The 14,127-nt window shown below is 37.8% G+C and overlaps 1 protein-coding gene across 1 annotated transcript in view; it reads right to left on the bottom strand.

Annotated features, from left to right (window-relative positions):
* LOC111023603 (Transducin/WD40 repeat-like superfamily protein) overlaps nucleotides 1-14,127 on the bottom strand; it is a 29,569-nt gene that overhangs the window by 11,700 nt on the left and 3,742 nt on the right. Inside the window, exons 4-12 of the mRNA XM_088117088.1 lie at nucleotides 13,738-13,837; nucleotides 13,580-13,654; nucleotides 10,940-11,038; nucleotides 10,499-10,615; nucleotides 10,248-10,363; nucleotides 9,948-10,047; nucleotides 9,337-9,695; nucleotides 8,561-8,891; nucleotides 3,044-3,249 (exon numbers count right to left, since the gene is read on the bottom strand). Of these exons, the coding sequence (XP_087973214.1) occupies nucleotides 3,044-3,249; nucleotides 8,561-8,891; nucleotides 9,337-9,695; nucleotides 9,948-10,047; nucleotides 10,248-10,363; nucleotides 10,499-10,615; nucleotides 10,940-11,038; nucleotides 13,580-13,654; nucleotides 13,738-13,837 (1,503 nt within the window). The remainder of the gene's footprint in view (nucleotides 1-3,043; nucleotides 3,250-8,560; nucleotides 8,892-9,336; nucleotides 9,696-9,947; nucleotides 10,048-10,247; nucleotides 10,364-10,498; nucleotides 10,616-10,939; nucleotides 11,039-13,579; nucleotides 13,655-13,737; nucleotides 13,838-14,127) is intronic.

Below are 14,127 nucleotides of genomic sequence, written 5' to 3' on the forward strand. Positions count from 1 at the left end.
TGGGTTTTTTCAGTCTTAGCCTCTAATCAGTTAGTCATAAACCTTAAGAAATGCATTTTTCTAGCCTCTGAAATATCCTTCCTCGGCTTCTTAATAGGACATAACACAGTCAAGATGGATCCTCAAAAAACCCAAGCCATAGTTGAATGGCCAGAACCTAAAACAATTAAAGAAGTCCAAAGTTTCTTAGGGTTAGCTTCCTTTTACCGAAAATTCATCCAAAACTTTAGTTCACTAGTAGCACCATTAACAAACTGTCTTAAAAAAGGACCATTTGTGTGGGGACACCAACAATCAGAGAGCTTCAAACTCATAAAACTAAAATTAAGCAATAGCCCCATTCTTACCATACCAAATTTTGACCACCCGTTTGAAGTCTCTGTAGATGCTTCGGGTATTGGCATAGGAGCCGTCCTTGCCCAACATAATCACCCTATAGAATACTTTAATGAAAAATTGAGCCCATCAAGACAAAAATGGAGTACATATGAACAAGAACTTTATGCTTTAGTAAGAGCCTTAAAGCAATGGGAACATTACCTTCTCAGGAAAGAATTTGTCCTTCTTACCGACCACTTCTCTCTCAAATTCTTGCATACCCAAAAGTCCATCAGCCGTATGCATGCCCGTTGGTTATCATTTTTTACAAAGATTTGACTTTGTCATTAAACACACTTCGGGAGAAAGTAATAAGGTTGCCGATGCTTTAAGTAGAAAGCATAACCTCCTTGCGTTACTTAAAGGAGAAATCGTGGCCTTTGATCATCTACCAAACATTTATGCAACCGATTCGGACTTTAAAGACATTTGGCATCACTGTACAAGCCACTTACCTACAGAGGACTACCACATCGTTAATGGTTACTTGTTTAAAGGGAATACATTATGCATCCCTCACACTTCCCTTCGTGAATCTATTATTAAAGATGTCCATGGGGGGGGGGGGGGGTTAGCAGGCCATTTAAACCCTCACACTTGTTAATACACGTTTTTTTTGGCCACAACTCCGAAAAGATGTTGCAAACTTTGTTCACCGATGCTATATTTGTCAAACATATAAGGGATCCTCACAAAATACAGGGCTATACATTCCCCAACCAATACCACAAAATATTTGGGAGGACCTATCTATGGACTTTATATTGGGTCTTCCCAAAACACAACGGGGTTTTGACTCCATTATGGTGGTGGTGGATAGATTCAGTAAAATGGCTCATTTTGTAGCTTGTAAAAAAACATCCGATGCAGTTTCTATTGCTACATTATTTTTTAGAGAGATTGTACGTCTCCATGGTATCCCAAAATCCATAGTATCCGATCTAGATGTCAAGTTCCTTAGCCATTTTTGGCAAACCTTGTAGAAAAAGTTTGATAGTACACTAAAATTCAGTACTACTAGCCATCCACAAACGGATGGGCAAACTGAGGTTACAAATCGTTCGTTAGGAAATTTGCTGCGATGCCTTAGCGGCGATCGTCCAAAACAGTGGGATATGACACTTGCTCAAGCAGAATTTGCATTTAACCACATGAAGAACCGTACAACAGGGAAGTCCCCATTTGAGGTTGTATACACTAAACTCCCTCGGATCACTATTGACCTATCTAATCTACCTGTTAATTTTGATATTAGTGTGGAGGCAGAGGAAATGGCAACTTGGATTACACAACTCCATGAAGAAGTTCGTCGACATTTGGAGCTGTCAAATGCTAAGTACAAGGAAGCGGCAGACAAGAAGAAACGATTCAAGGAATATCAGATTGGGGATCTTGTAATGATACACCTACGAAAGAATCGATTCCCTGTTGGAACTTATAATAAATTGAAGAAACGGAAGCTTGGTCCTTTTGCTGTACTTGCGCGTTTTGGGGAGAATGCTTATAAGATAGACCTCCCACTGGATTACAACATCAGCCCCGTTTTCAATGTAGCAGATATTCATCCCTTCTATTCCCCTGATGAGTTTTTGTTAGCTGATTAACTCGAGGACGAGTTTTTTTTAGGTAGGGGAAAATTGATGTAGCCGTGTGGCCTTGGGTAGCTTGTTTAGTCTTTTAAGTTCAACTTATATTTGTAGTTCTTTTAAAGGACCCTTTATTGTTTAGTAACTTCAAGTTACTATTGTTTGTTAGCTATTGTTAGTTACTTTAGCTACTCTTAGTTGTAATCCCTATATATATAGGGTGTTTTTTCAATTAATGGGACAGATTGAGATTTTCTCTTACTTCTTGAGTGAGTCTCCATCATACAGTTTCCATCCAAGTGTTGTATGACAATCAAGTTGCCCTCAATATTGCATTTAATCCAATATTTTATGAGTGAACTATACATATTGAAGTCAATTTTCATTTTTTTCATGAGAAAATGCAACAAGGTTTGCTATCTACTAGGGGACTAAAGAGTAATTGAGAGATGTATTCACAAATATATTAAATAGATCTCAAATAGACTACCTTTATAGAAAGTAGGGCCTAATTAACATATATGCTTCAACTTAGAGGGAGTGTTAACAGCATGGGTTCTTAACCCCATTAGTAACATTTTCTTTATTGTAATTTAACATTCTGTTAGTTAGCTGATGTATGGCAATACATCGTACTTTACTTAATTGGTTGGTAAGTTAGTTAAACCATCCGTTGGGCTGTTATTAGCAATGATATTTCTTTAGTTATTTGGATAAGTTACCATTGGTTTTTCTTTTTTTCTTTTTTCCGTTTCTTCTTTTTTTTTTATAGGAATCAAATTTCATTGATGTTATGAAATTACAAAATTTCATTGATGGGATGTTATTAGGCTGCATGTCTTCTTTTTTTATACGAAACAATTTCATTGATTGTATAAAATCATATACGGAGAATAAAGATCTCATCCAATGAAGTTACAAAAAACTTCTCTACAAGAGTGCTCAAACTATAATTGCGAACGGGAGAAATGAGCTAACTTGTAATTTGATTTATTCATTTATCAATAAAACAAAAGCTTCAAGGTTTGGATTATACCAAATGAGTTATGCATGCATTAAAAATTCAACGTTATGCTCACCTATACAACTGAAAGTTCGGTGCTGTTGTTTCAGCCGAAGATTTATGGGAAGAAAAACTATCGTCAAAACTTGTAAATGAGGAAACACCACTGTTACCAAATCCTGATAAAGGCATTGTTGAAATGGCTGTGGCAGCAACTGGACTAATTCTCCTGGATGTTCGATATGCGACGCCAAGAAGAGCCCCACCATGCAAACCAACAACCTAGAAAATATATTTTAGTGACCTTTATATTCTTTCACTTTGCTCAGTGAAAGCTCGATTTCTAATTAAAAAGCAGCCTAAAAAATATATTTTAGCTAAAAAAAATCTCCTCATACTGAATAATGATATATAAAATAAATGAGGAAATGAATATGCAAAATGCAATGACTTGCTAGCTCATTGAAGTTTTTCACTGAAAGAGATAAAAGTTGTAGTATATCCAATGACATGCAAAAAGAAATTCAGATCTCTGGTAATCAGATAAATGTATAAGAAATAGCTAAATATTAGACATAAATAAGAATAAAGTGCTCCATAGACATTTCAGCATCATATCTCTGGTGCACGAGGCAGGGCAACATAATTGTTTTGGTTTTCTCAATTTAGATTTAGGGGTGGCCTGGTTTTGTGTTTATACACAAGAAGCTCGTTAAACCTAAGCCAATATGAACAAGCTTAGCAGTAATTGGCACCTACTCCTCCCCTTGAGGTCGGAGGTTCAAACCCCATACCCCGAAATTTATTGTACTAAAGAAAAGGCTTGTTAAATCTAAGTAGTAGTTGTGAAAAAATACGAGCCAAGGTGCAGGAGGAGAATTTGTTGAAAGAGATGTGCATTCAAGACAACCTTGAGCAATCCCAGGGGTTAGCTGAACAAGGATTTACACGAAAACCTTTAAGAAGAATTAAGGGACCAAAGACAACTCCTACCCAAGCTAACAATGAAGTCCCTCAACCAGAACAATAAGGCCCCAAGATTTGACCGCCTCCCTATCGAACAAAGGATGACAAGAACCAAAAACCAATGAAGAAGTGTTTCCTAGAGAAGGCAAAATTGAACAATTTACCAACCCCTCATGGAAGAAAGATGATACAAGCGAAACGAGGAGCAAAAAGGTCTATCCTTCAGCCACCTATCCTCCCAGGAGTAGGTGTCATTCCCATCCCAACCAAACAATGAACGAACTGAGAAGGGAAGCTAAAAGAAATAGATAACTACGGATTCCTAGAAGTGCCTTTAGAACCCCACCCCATCTACCATTTAAAGGGATGAGGACCATACTTACTCACTATGACCCTAAACTACAAAGAGTTTGGCTCCTACGAGAAATGCAATAACCACTTGACCAGCAAAGCTTCCTTACGCAGTCTCAAGTTGCCTATGCCTAAACCCCCTTGATCCAAAGGCTAAGACACCAACACCCAATTGACTAGATGAGACCCATTCGCGTCATCAACCTCTCCCAAAGAAAGTCCAGCATAATTTTCAAGATCCTAACAAGATATGAAGTAGGTCGGGATTCCACTTAAAACAAAATATATGAAGGTTAATCTTCCTCCTTGGAAAAGAAACACTTTTTCCATGAAGAAAGGCACTTCTACACCTTTTCCACAACAGGAGCCCAGAACGACAAAGATCTATTCCTGTGCCCTAGGGGAAGACCTAGCAAAGAAGCGGAGAGGGACCCTCCCTCACAACCTACCAAAGTCGCCCACTTGCCACGTTAGAGGGATCGTAGATTCGTAGTTAATGCCTAAGTCAAACCATTTACTACTATTAATCTTCAAACCCGAAATCAACTCGAAGAAAGACAAGAGGCGGTTGAGATTAACAAAAGACTCTCCCTTACCAGAGCTGAAAAAGATCATGTCATCGACAAACTGAAGGTGAGACAAAGTCAATCTATCCCTCCCCATCCGAAAACCCTCTAGAATTCCACCCTCAACCCCCTCCTGCTCAGGACATCCACAACCAATAGAAATAGAAAAAGAGAGAGATCTCCTTGTCGTAGCCCTCTCGAAGCAAGCATTCTTCCTCTTGGCTTCCCATGAATAAGAATGGAGAATTTGACGGTCCAGATACACTTCCACATCCAAGAACTCCACTTATAACCAAAATCTTTCTTCCAAAGCACTTTATCCAGAAAATCTCAATCTAGTGATCGTAAGTCTTCTCAAAATCACCTCTTTCGACTTGCGAGATCTATAGTCCTCAATCACCTAATTGGCTATGAAGGCATGGTCTAGGATTTGACTTCTAGCAATAAAGGCACCTTGGAAATCAAAAATCGTCTTGGGGAGAACTTTCTTGAGCATATCAGCCAAAACCTTAACCAAGATCTTATACACACTTGTAACCAGACTGATAAGCCTAAAATCCTTAACCCCATTAACTTTTCTTTCTCGAGGATAATACAAACAAAGGTACCATTCAAGGAGCCATCTAGGATTTTCCTCTCATAGAACTCAAAAAAGACGTTTCAAAGATCCCCTTTGATAAATGTTTTTTGGATAAGAAACTTGTATATAAAGCAAGGGAAGAGAAAAAAGACAAACTAACGGCTTGGGAAGAGGGAACCCCAACCAAAAGGCCTATACAAAAGCTTTCTAGTTGTTCCAAAACATGGAGAGGTTGTAATTACAAAAGAATTTTCTATAGTTGAGACACCACCAAATAAATCTTCGTCTGATCAGTTTAGCTTAGATAAATTTAAAACCTCACAGTGGTTTTCTAAGTCATCTCTTTTTGGAACTATTTTTCTTCTCTTATTTTTTCTAATTGGGTTGCTTTTTGCTATAATTTTAGTTTTTTTTTTTAACAAGAAACAAACTTTTCATTGATAATATGAAAAGGAAGAAAAAAGTTCAAGGATACAATCTTCCAAAGGAAGCGAAAAAGGAAAAAGAAAAAAAACAAACAGCACATAGAAAACAAAAACCCATAAAAATATGAGAACCGAAGCCCAAGAACAGAAGTTGAACACTGATTACAAGAAAGCTCGCCAAAACAAAGGACAGACTGCCGAGGAGGAATCCAAAACCATCACTTAACACAAGCTAATCGCCAGAAGAGAAGAAACTAAAACCTCCCTCCACCAAGAGAAGACACAAAAGCGAAAGAAGCTCAACCATCAAAACTGCTGTGAAGCGGAACCAACCAAAAACCTGATACCCATAATTTTTAGTTTTGTTCTGTTTGATTATATTCTGTCTATCTTTCACTCTTCTAAGAGTTTGTATCATTAAACATTTATGTTCTTTTTCGTTATTTCAATGAGAAGTTTGTTTCTTGTTTAAAAAAGAAAAAAGAAAAAGAAAAGTTGAGACACCACCAGGAAACAGTGTCATGTACACTTCTAAAAAAATTTCCAAAAGTACAGGCCTTATCTTAAATGCCACAAAAGAGCCCTCGCAGCACAATTCCAAATACACCTAGCTTTTCTAGGTAATTTTTTGGATAAAGTAGCTTATCTAGGTAAGAACCAACCTGTGAGGATCTCAGGAAGCCAGCTATTAATTTGCTTAGGAAAGCACACTGAGATGCCAAAGAGATCAAGCAGAAAGAACCAACTTCGAGCTGCAAAGGGGCAATGCACAAAAAAGGTGGTCCACCGCGTCCACGGATTGATTGTAATTTAGGCACACTACATACGAGCCCAGTTCTACCCTTCTTTTGGAGGAGATCATGAGTATTTAAGCTTCTAAAGGCCAAGGCTAGAGAAAAACCTTGACTTTCTTTGATATTTTGAACTTCCAAATAGAAGTGATAAGGAGATCCCCTTTGATAGATATTAGATAGTCCTAATTATCCTGAAAGGAGACCTGAAAAAAAACCAGGACTAGGGGCTTTATTCCTATCAAACCCGAACACCACCTTCTTGATTTCCTCACAGGGGAGAGGAACATCCAAATCTAACCTATTGCTTTTAAAAATAAGACACCAATCAAGCCCATCCGTAACAGGTTTAAGGGAGACCTCCGGAGCACAAAGAGACAAAGAAAAGAAAATAACGTCATCCTCTATCTCCTTATCCTCACTCGGAGGCTCACCTTTGACATTTTCTCTCCTCCCACTCGCAACTCCGTGAAAAAAGGTGGTATATTATAGTCCCCCACCCCCTCTTTAGTCCATTTAACCTTGGTCTTTTGTCTCCGACTCATCCCTCCCTTTCTCACCCGCTCTTCAAACTCGCTCAACAAGTTAACATGTTCAAATAACCTAAAAATTCAAATCATCCAACCTCTTAATTCTCCCCAAAATCTCATTTCTTGACTGTCAAATCATCAAAAACATTGTGATTCCATTTCTTAAGAGCCCCCAAAGAGCACAATTTTCACATAAAATGGCAACCTTTCCACCTACCAGGAACAGCAACGTTCCACCAAGAATGAAGGAAAGTTTTCAAAGAGGGGTGGAAAAGCCACAGTTTCTCTAACCTAAAGGGATTGGGACCCACTTAAGGGGAGCAAAATCCAGACAAATTGGCCAGCAATCCAAATTAACCCTAGGGCCCAAGAATGATTAAGATTTAAGAATGAATCCATCTACCCTTAAACAACAAGAATCTATCTATTTTGCTACACACCCTTTGATGGGACCGAGTGAAAGTACCGATAGCAAGGGGAGGCTACAAAAGACGAAAATTTTCGATGAGTCTATTAAAACTCCTCATAGATCTGGTTGCCCTCCCTCCACTTGATCTTTCAAAAGGAAATATGGTCACATTGAAATCCCCAGCCCTCCACTTGATCTTTCAAAAGGAAATATGGTCACATTGAAATCCCCAGCCATGCACCAGCAAAAACCACACAACCCAGACCCTCACATCACCCGAAAAGATAAAAGAAACCAACAAAGAAAAAACCTCTCAAACCACCTCCACAAACCGGAAACGCACCTAATGTCCCACATCACTAGAATGCCCCCCAACGATCACACCAACCCACTCCAAATTATCCCCTCTCTAGAGACTTTAAACAAACTCACAACAATAGAAAGCCCGTTTTGTTTCCACAAGAATAGCGATGTCGATTGTCGGGATTCCTCCTGTCAAGCAACTCCTTCACTAATCCACTTGTCCCTCCAACCAAGCCCCCTTACATTAGAAGAGACAATTTCCATTGTAAAACTGAAACACCCCCAGCTTCAGAAGAAGCCTTCTTTCTCTTCTCGTATAACCAAATATTCCAAAAAGCTACAAAAAAAACACACACACCAACCTAGGTGTATGGCATTACTTACTCCCATGTTTTTTATAATCTACTGAAAAATATCCACTTGTTAACTTAGCATCAAATCGCAAAGGGTGTGTTTGAAATTATATTACATCATAATAGTGTGTTTGGTAAAAAGGAGAGCAAGGTGATATCATTTGAGCTACCGTGATATAAACCATGTGAGTGAAAATAATCATTATTAATTTATAGAAGATGCATTTGCCATCATTGAACTTCGAAAGTATATTTTGCCGTCCTAAAAATAAAGTATAATAAAAAAAGAATTAAAGGGTTAGGACAATAAGCCAAATACCGGTTCATTGCGGCTACCTATAGACCTCATCAATATGTTCGATGTTCCATCATCAAGCACGATACGAACTTGAACACTGGCCGAGGAAGCAGCTGAAGCAGCAGCTGCTGCAGCACAAGCTGCAGCAGCTGCAGCTTCCTTTGCTTTTTTTGATGATCCCCCCTTAGGAATTGTAGGAAATCTAGGAGGTATAGCAGATTCCAGTAATGCAAACCTGTCACGACATGTATCCCAGGCCAAAAGCCTCGCGCTTCCTGAGTCAACAATGGACCAGTCACTTACTTTGTAGATGGAAAAGTATGGAATATCGGGCCAAATTATAGCAAGGTACCTGCATCAAAATGATTACATGACTTTGGAATGAAATTACCACTTTAGTCCAGATTCTTGATTTAATCTACTTGAAATTAATGGAGGCAAAGAATAATATGTTACAGCTGATAAATGTCAAGTTCGAGAGAACAAATTTCCAGACAATAATACAGATGTCATGTATACATAATAAATAAACGGAAAAAAAAAGGTGCGAACACACACAGATGCACATCTTTTGCTTATTACCAGAGAGGCTGAAAACGATAGTGGACCCTGATGCACACACTAGAACAAAATACAGATAAAAGTTGATCATCCAATAAAAATTCTCCTAATCCATCTGCTATTAATGTGAATAAATAATAAAGTAAAAATTCATTTCACATAGTAAGGTTCAAACAAGAAGAATTGGTGTGTCATGTGTGTCGGGGGGGGGGGGGGGGGGGGGGGGGGGAGCTTACTTTCCAGAACTGCTAATAGAAAGAACTGAATATGCATCATGTGGAACAGGAGTGCTGATGTGTTTTTTGACCTGCTTGACCTGTAGTTGCTCCAACGTGTCTCCCTTTAACCTTCCTCCTTCAGATAAGGATCCATTATTTCCCAGAGATGGATTTGTTGTGTGGGACAATTGAAAATTTAGCAACTTTAGTTCCCTTTCAACAATATAAACAGCAGAATGCTCCCGGCCCCCTGATGGAGTTGGAAGAGGAGCTACTGCTGGAAGAGATCTGGCATCAAGCTCACTGATGATGACACCAATATTAGTTCCAGTGGCAACAAGATGAGGTTGTAAAGGATGAGCAATCATACAATAAACCTGCAACGTGAGACCGTCAGGACAGCTATTTGATAATTTATGTTACTTTGAATCTTTGGGAAACTAAAATGATAAAAAGACTTCTCCTAGGAAGAATGAAAGAAATAGGAAGATGCAAGGGCACCAAGGGGCTAGGAAGAAACCCCAACAATACAACAAAGATCTAGGCTAAATGTTATATAAAAACCAAAACAGAGAAAAAAAAACTCACTGGGGACAGTTACAAGATTTATCTTGTGCGGAAAGACATACCCTAACTTTCTTGTTTGGAGCAAGCACTTGAGGAGGGACAAGGGAAGAAAGTTCACATAAAGGTCTCGTGAGAGCTGAGTACGTGGGGTGCTCAATAGCCCTGAAAAAGTGCAGGCCTTAACCTATAAGAGCCTTGATGTAATAAGAAAACTTAAATAATACAGCTGGAATTCTAATTAAGATAGATTAGGTGGAAGCTGATATCATAAGCTCACTGCTATTTTAGTTCACAGAAAGCGTTAAACATTCTCATCTGGTATACTCCATAAAAAAAATGAAAAAAATAATACAAAATCATACCATATATGGGAATCTTTGACACAAGTGAGAATATCAAGGTTTGGAGCTCGAGGATGACACCAAGATGCGACACTATGGCAAGCCAATTTTGGAACAGGTTTAATGCGACGCAATTCCTGAGAAGAATAGATTAAATGAGATATCATAAAATATGCAAGAGACTTGAACAAAGGTAATCTAGTAAATATCTGTTAAACTCTCCAGGGGGTTATAATTATAAAATGTAATGCACTATTGATATTTATTGATACCCTAAAAGAGATGGTATCCCATATAGCAAGTGTTTTGTCTGCACCAATCGTGATAAGCTGTGGAGCACCTCCAATCACCCTGGAAAGTTCAACAGCTACAACCCCACCATCATGTGCCTATCAAGAATGCAAAATAACTTAGAACTCAAAGGACACAGTTATACAACCTATAGAAGAGATCTTGTTAAAGTAAGGCAACAAGAACGCAAAACATCTTATCATTATCCCAGTCCATTTATCTTTATGAAACACACAATAAATAAATCAATCCCAAAAAGGATATGTGAATCCATTGAGTATTCAAGTTCTAAGATCATATTAGAAAAAAATGGACAGCATGAAAAAGTTTTCTGAAGAAGTCGTAAGCATTAAATATTCAAATATAATAACTAATAATAATAAACATAAAATAGTTATTGAAATTGAAGGCAGAGGACGCACTTTTAAGCTTAATTTTGGTACAAGTTCTCGTGAATCTTGGCTGTTGTCCGCACTCCAGAGCACAAGTAAGCCATCACTAGCACCAGATACCAAAAGTGCCTGGCCATCAAATTCACAAATACAAAAGGGTAATAAATCCAAGAGGAAAAAACAAGGAAGCATCAACAAGAAAAAGAATGGGAAATGAAGATAGAGCGCTGGGGTACATAAGAGATCTAACTCAAAAAAGCAATTTACTGAAATGCATAAATAAATTTAAATTAAAACCTTAACCCCAAATCAAATAAGAAGTCTAAGACTACAAGTGTACACCAAATTGTTTGATAATAATAATAATAATTGTAGAACATGTCTATTTTGTATTTTCACTCCTTTAGAAGTTTGTATCTTTAAACAATTTGTTCATTTTTATTACATCAATGAAAAGTTTGTATCTCGTTAAACAAAATAATTGTAGAACATGCATCTCCAAATTAAGAGTAAGCATTATGAATGAACCCAAGGCAAGAGTCAATGGTGTTATAACTTGTTTCAAAAAATGAAGATAGTCTCCTTTTAATCAAAGTTTACTCTCTTCCTTCTTAGTGTGGTTGCCATATGTCACAATCCAATGCTCGTGGATTGGCAATGCGAAACAAGGGTGGGCTATCAATGACACATGATAGCAACCCAAGGTTGGAGTAAGCATTATGAATGAACCCGAGGCCAAGAGTCAATGGTGTTATAACTTGTTTCAAAAAGTGAAGATAGTCTCCTTTTAATCATAGTTTATTCTCTACTTTTTAAGTGTGGTTGCCAGATGTCACAACCCAATGCCCATGAATCGGCAAAGTGAGCATCGCTTGGAGATGTCATTGACACATGATAGTAACCCAAGGTTGGAGATCATGAGCCCAAATATGGGATCCCACAGTAGTCACTTGCCACTGTTGACATAAAGGAATGAAAAAGGGATTTCTTTTAGAAAGTATGTAGGGTAGCATGGCGTCGACTTACCACCACCGTTGGCCAGGTGTGCCTAAGTTAGTCATCCTTAGCACATTGTGTGCCATAGTATGGGTGAGCACCATAGGGTGAATGGGCCTCTATTGAGTTATTGTGTTCCAACAAGAGCACGTATCCCTTTTGTAATTATCCGTTAGGTCTTATTTTGTTAGATTGGAGTCCCTTTCAAGAGTAGTTTCGCTCCTTTATTATTTTTTTTCTAACAAGATACGAACTTTTAATTGATCGATAAAAAGGAACTTTAGTTTCGCTCCTTTATTAGGGCTGTCTTTTTGTATGCCCCTTTGTATTCTTTCATTTCTATCTCAATGAAAGCTCGATACCTTAAAAAAAAAAAAAGCACAAGTATCCAGGACAATGCATTGGCACGAGTAGGCCAACATTGGACTCCTACCTACATGTTAGAGGTTTCCATATAACGTGTAGCCCACGATGAGTATCCAAAAGTGGGTTGATATGGGTATGAGCAACGCCATATTAAGAGTGCCTCGAATGGACAGATGTTCAAGCAAAAACCCAAAGGACTCATGGAACTAGTGAAGGAAATGCCTTTGGGCTAGAGACAATGATTACAGATGCCCTCCTTCATCAAGAAATAAGGTGGAGCAATCTAACGTCACATTAAGCAAGCAGCAAATGTTGAGGCACTTTTGGTTGAAGAAAAATACAAGACTTACCTTGGGCATCTCAGCTAAGCAAAGAAGCAGGGTTATTGTGAGTTGAATTAGAGAAAGCAACACAACAATGTATTCATGATCGCTTGGCCTAGAGATGAGACAAGACTAAGTCATTAGTCTTGACCAAGTGTAAAGACCATATCATTGTACACTGCACATTTGCTACCAAATTCTGGAGCAGTCTTTTAAACTCTTTTGGTTGGGCCTTGCCTAAGGATGAAAATATCTTCCAACCTTCTTTCCCTTGTGTTGCTCCAGCCCTTAAAAAATAGGCTAAACCTATGGCTTAATATCATTCTGAGTTCCCTTTGGAATACTTGCTTCAAAAGGAACAAGTCTCTTCAGTGGAAACAAAAGAAATTTCACATACCTATCTGACTTCAGTGCAAGCTTAGATTGTGTTCAAAGCTGCCACTTCATTGCAAGCTTAGATTTGTTTTGTAATTATTCTCTAAATGATTTATGTGCTCATTAGAGGGAGGCTCTCCTCCCTTTTCTGTACATCTAATTACATTAATAAAATACCGTTTCTTCTCCAAAAAATAAACAAAAAGATGTTATAGTTATACCCAAAAGAAAGTTAATTCTATAAGCAAAATATGAAAATGATCAGATATACTTATAGGAAAAGCAATTTGTTTTGATCTAACAAACCATTCTTCCTGATGAGGAGATAACAATCTGACCAGACAAGATCACAACACGTAGTTTAATTTCTAATTACTTCAAAAAAAAATCCTCATATTTACAATCCAAACGTTACTCCCTCAGACTTTACATACTATCTCTACGTTTAACAACTTTTCCCCTTATTGACACTTGATTGAGAAAAAAAATGTCAAATAAAACATAAATTAGACCAATAGTTGATGAATGAGAAGGGACATCCCATATCAAATTACTTGAAACAAGTCTATGGTATTGTACGTTACACCTAGATCACATTTTATGGATTTACCTCACCAGAGGAAGCCATGAAGGTCATCAAACACGAGATAGATCCTTTATGACCTCCAGTATATCTGCGCACTAGCTGCAAGAAAATATGGAATTAGAAAATAAAAATAACAGTTTGATAATGCTATCGAACTTGGCCAGTAAGAAAAAAGTTCAAACCTTCCAGGTTAGCATTGAGAGGACCCTAATAACACCATCTGATCCACCAAAGGCAACAAGAGGACCATCTCCTCCCGAAGATCTAGAAAGGAACTCCATGCTGCAACATGGGTGGTGGCAGAGTTTTAGAAAAGAGAAGGAAAAAAGAAGATGAACAATTTAGTGATTCAAAACCAACCACAAACAAAGGACTCTAATAACAGCTTAAGTAATCAACTCAATTTAAATATACATCTATCACGTTCCTGTAGATAGAAATTGAGGATTTTTGCTGAAAATTTCAAATTTGTAAAATTTTTATTGGAAAAGGATGGAACTTTTTGTAAATTTGGCAATTGAAACATTTGAATCTAAAAAGAAAATGACTGATGATTGGATGAAGTAAAATGC

Source organism: Momordica charantia (genome assembly GCF_013281855.1).
Source record: "Momordica charantia cultivar OHB3-1 chromosome 9 unlocalized genomic scaffold, Mcharantia_2.0 BLBB01000009.1, whole genome shotgun sequence".
Lineage (NCBI taxonomy): Eukaryota > Viridiplantae > Streptophyta > Magnoliopsida > Cucurbitales > Cucurbitaceae > Momordica > Momordica charantia.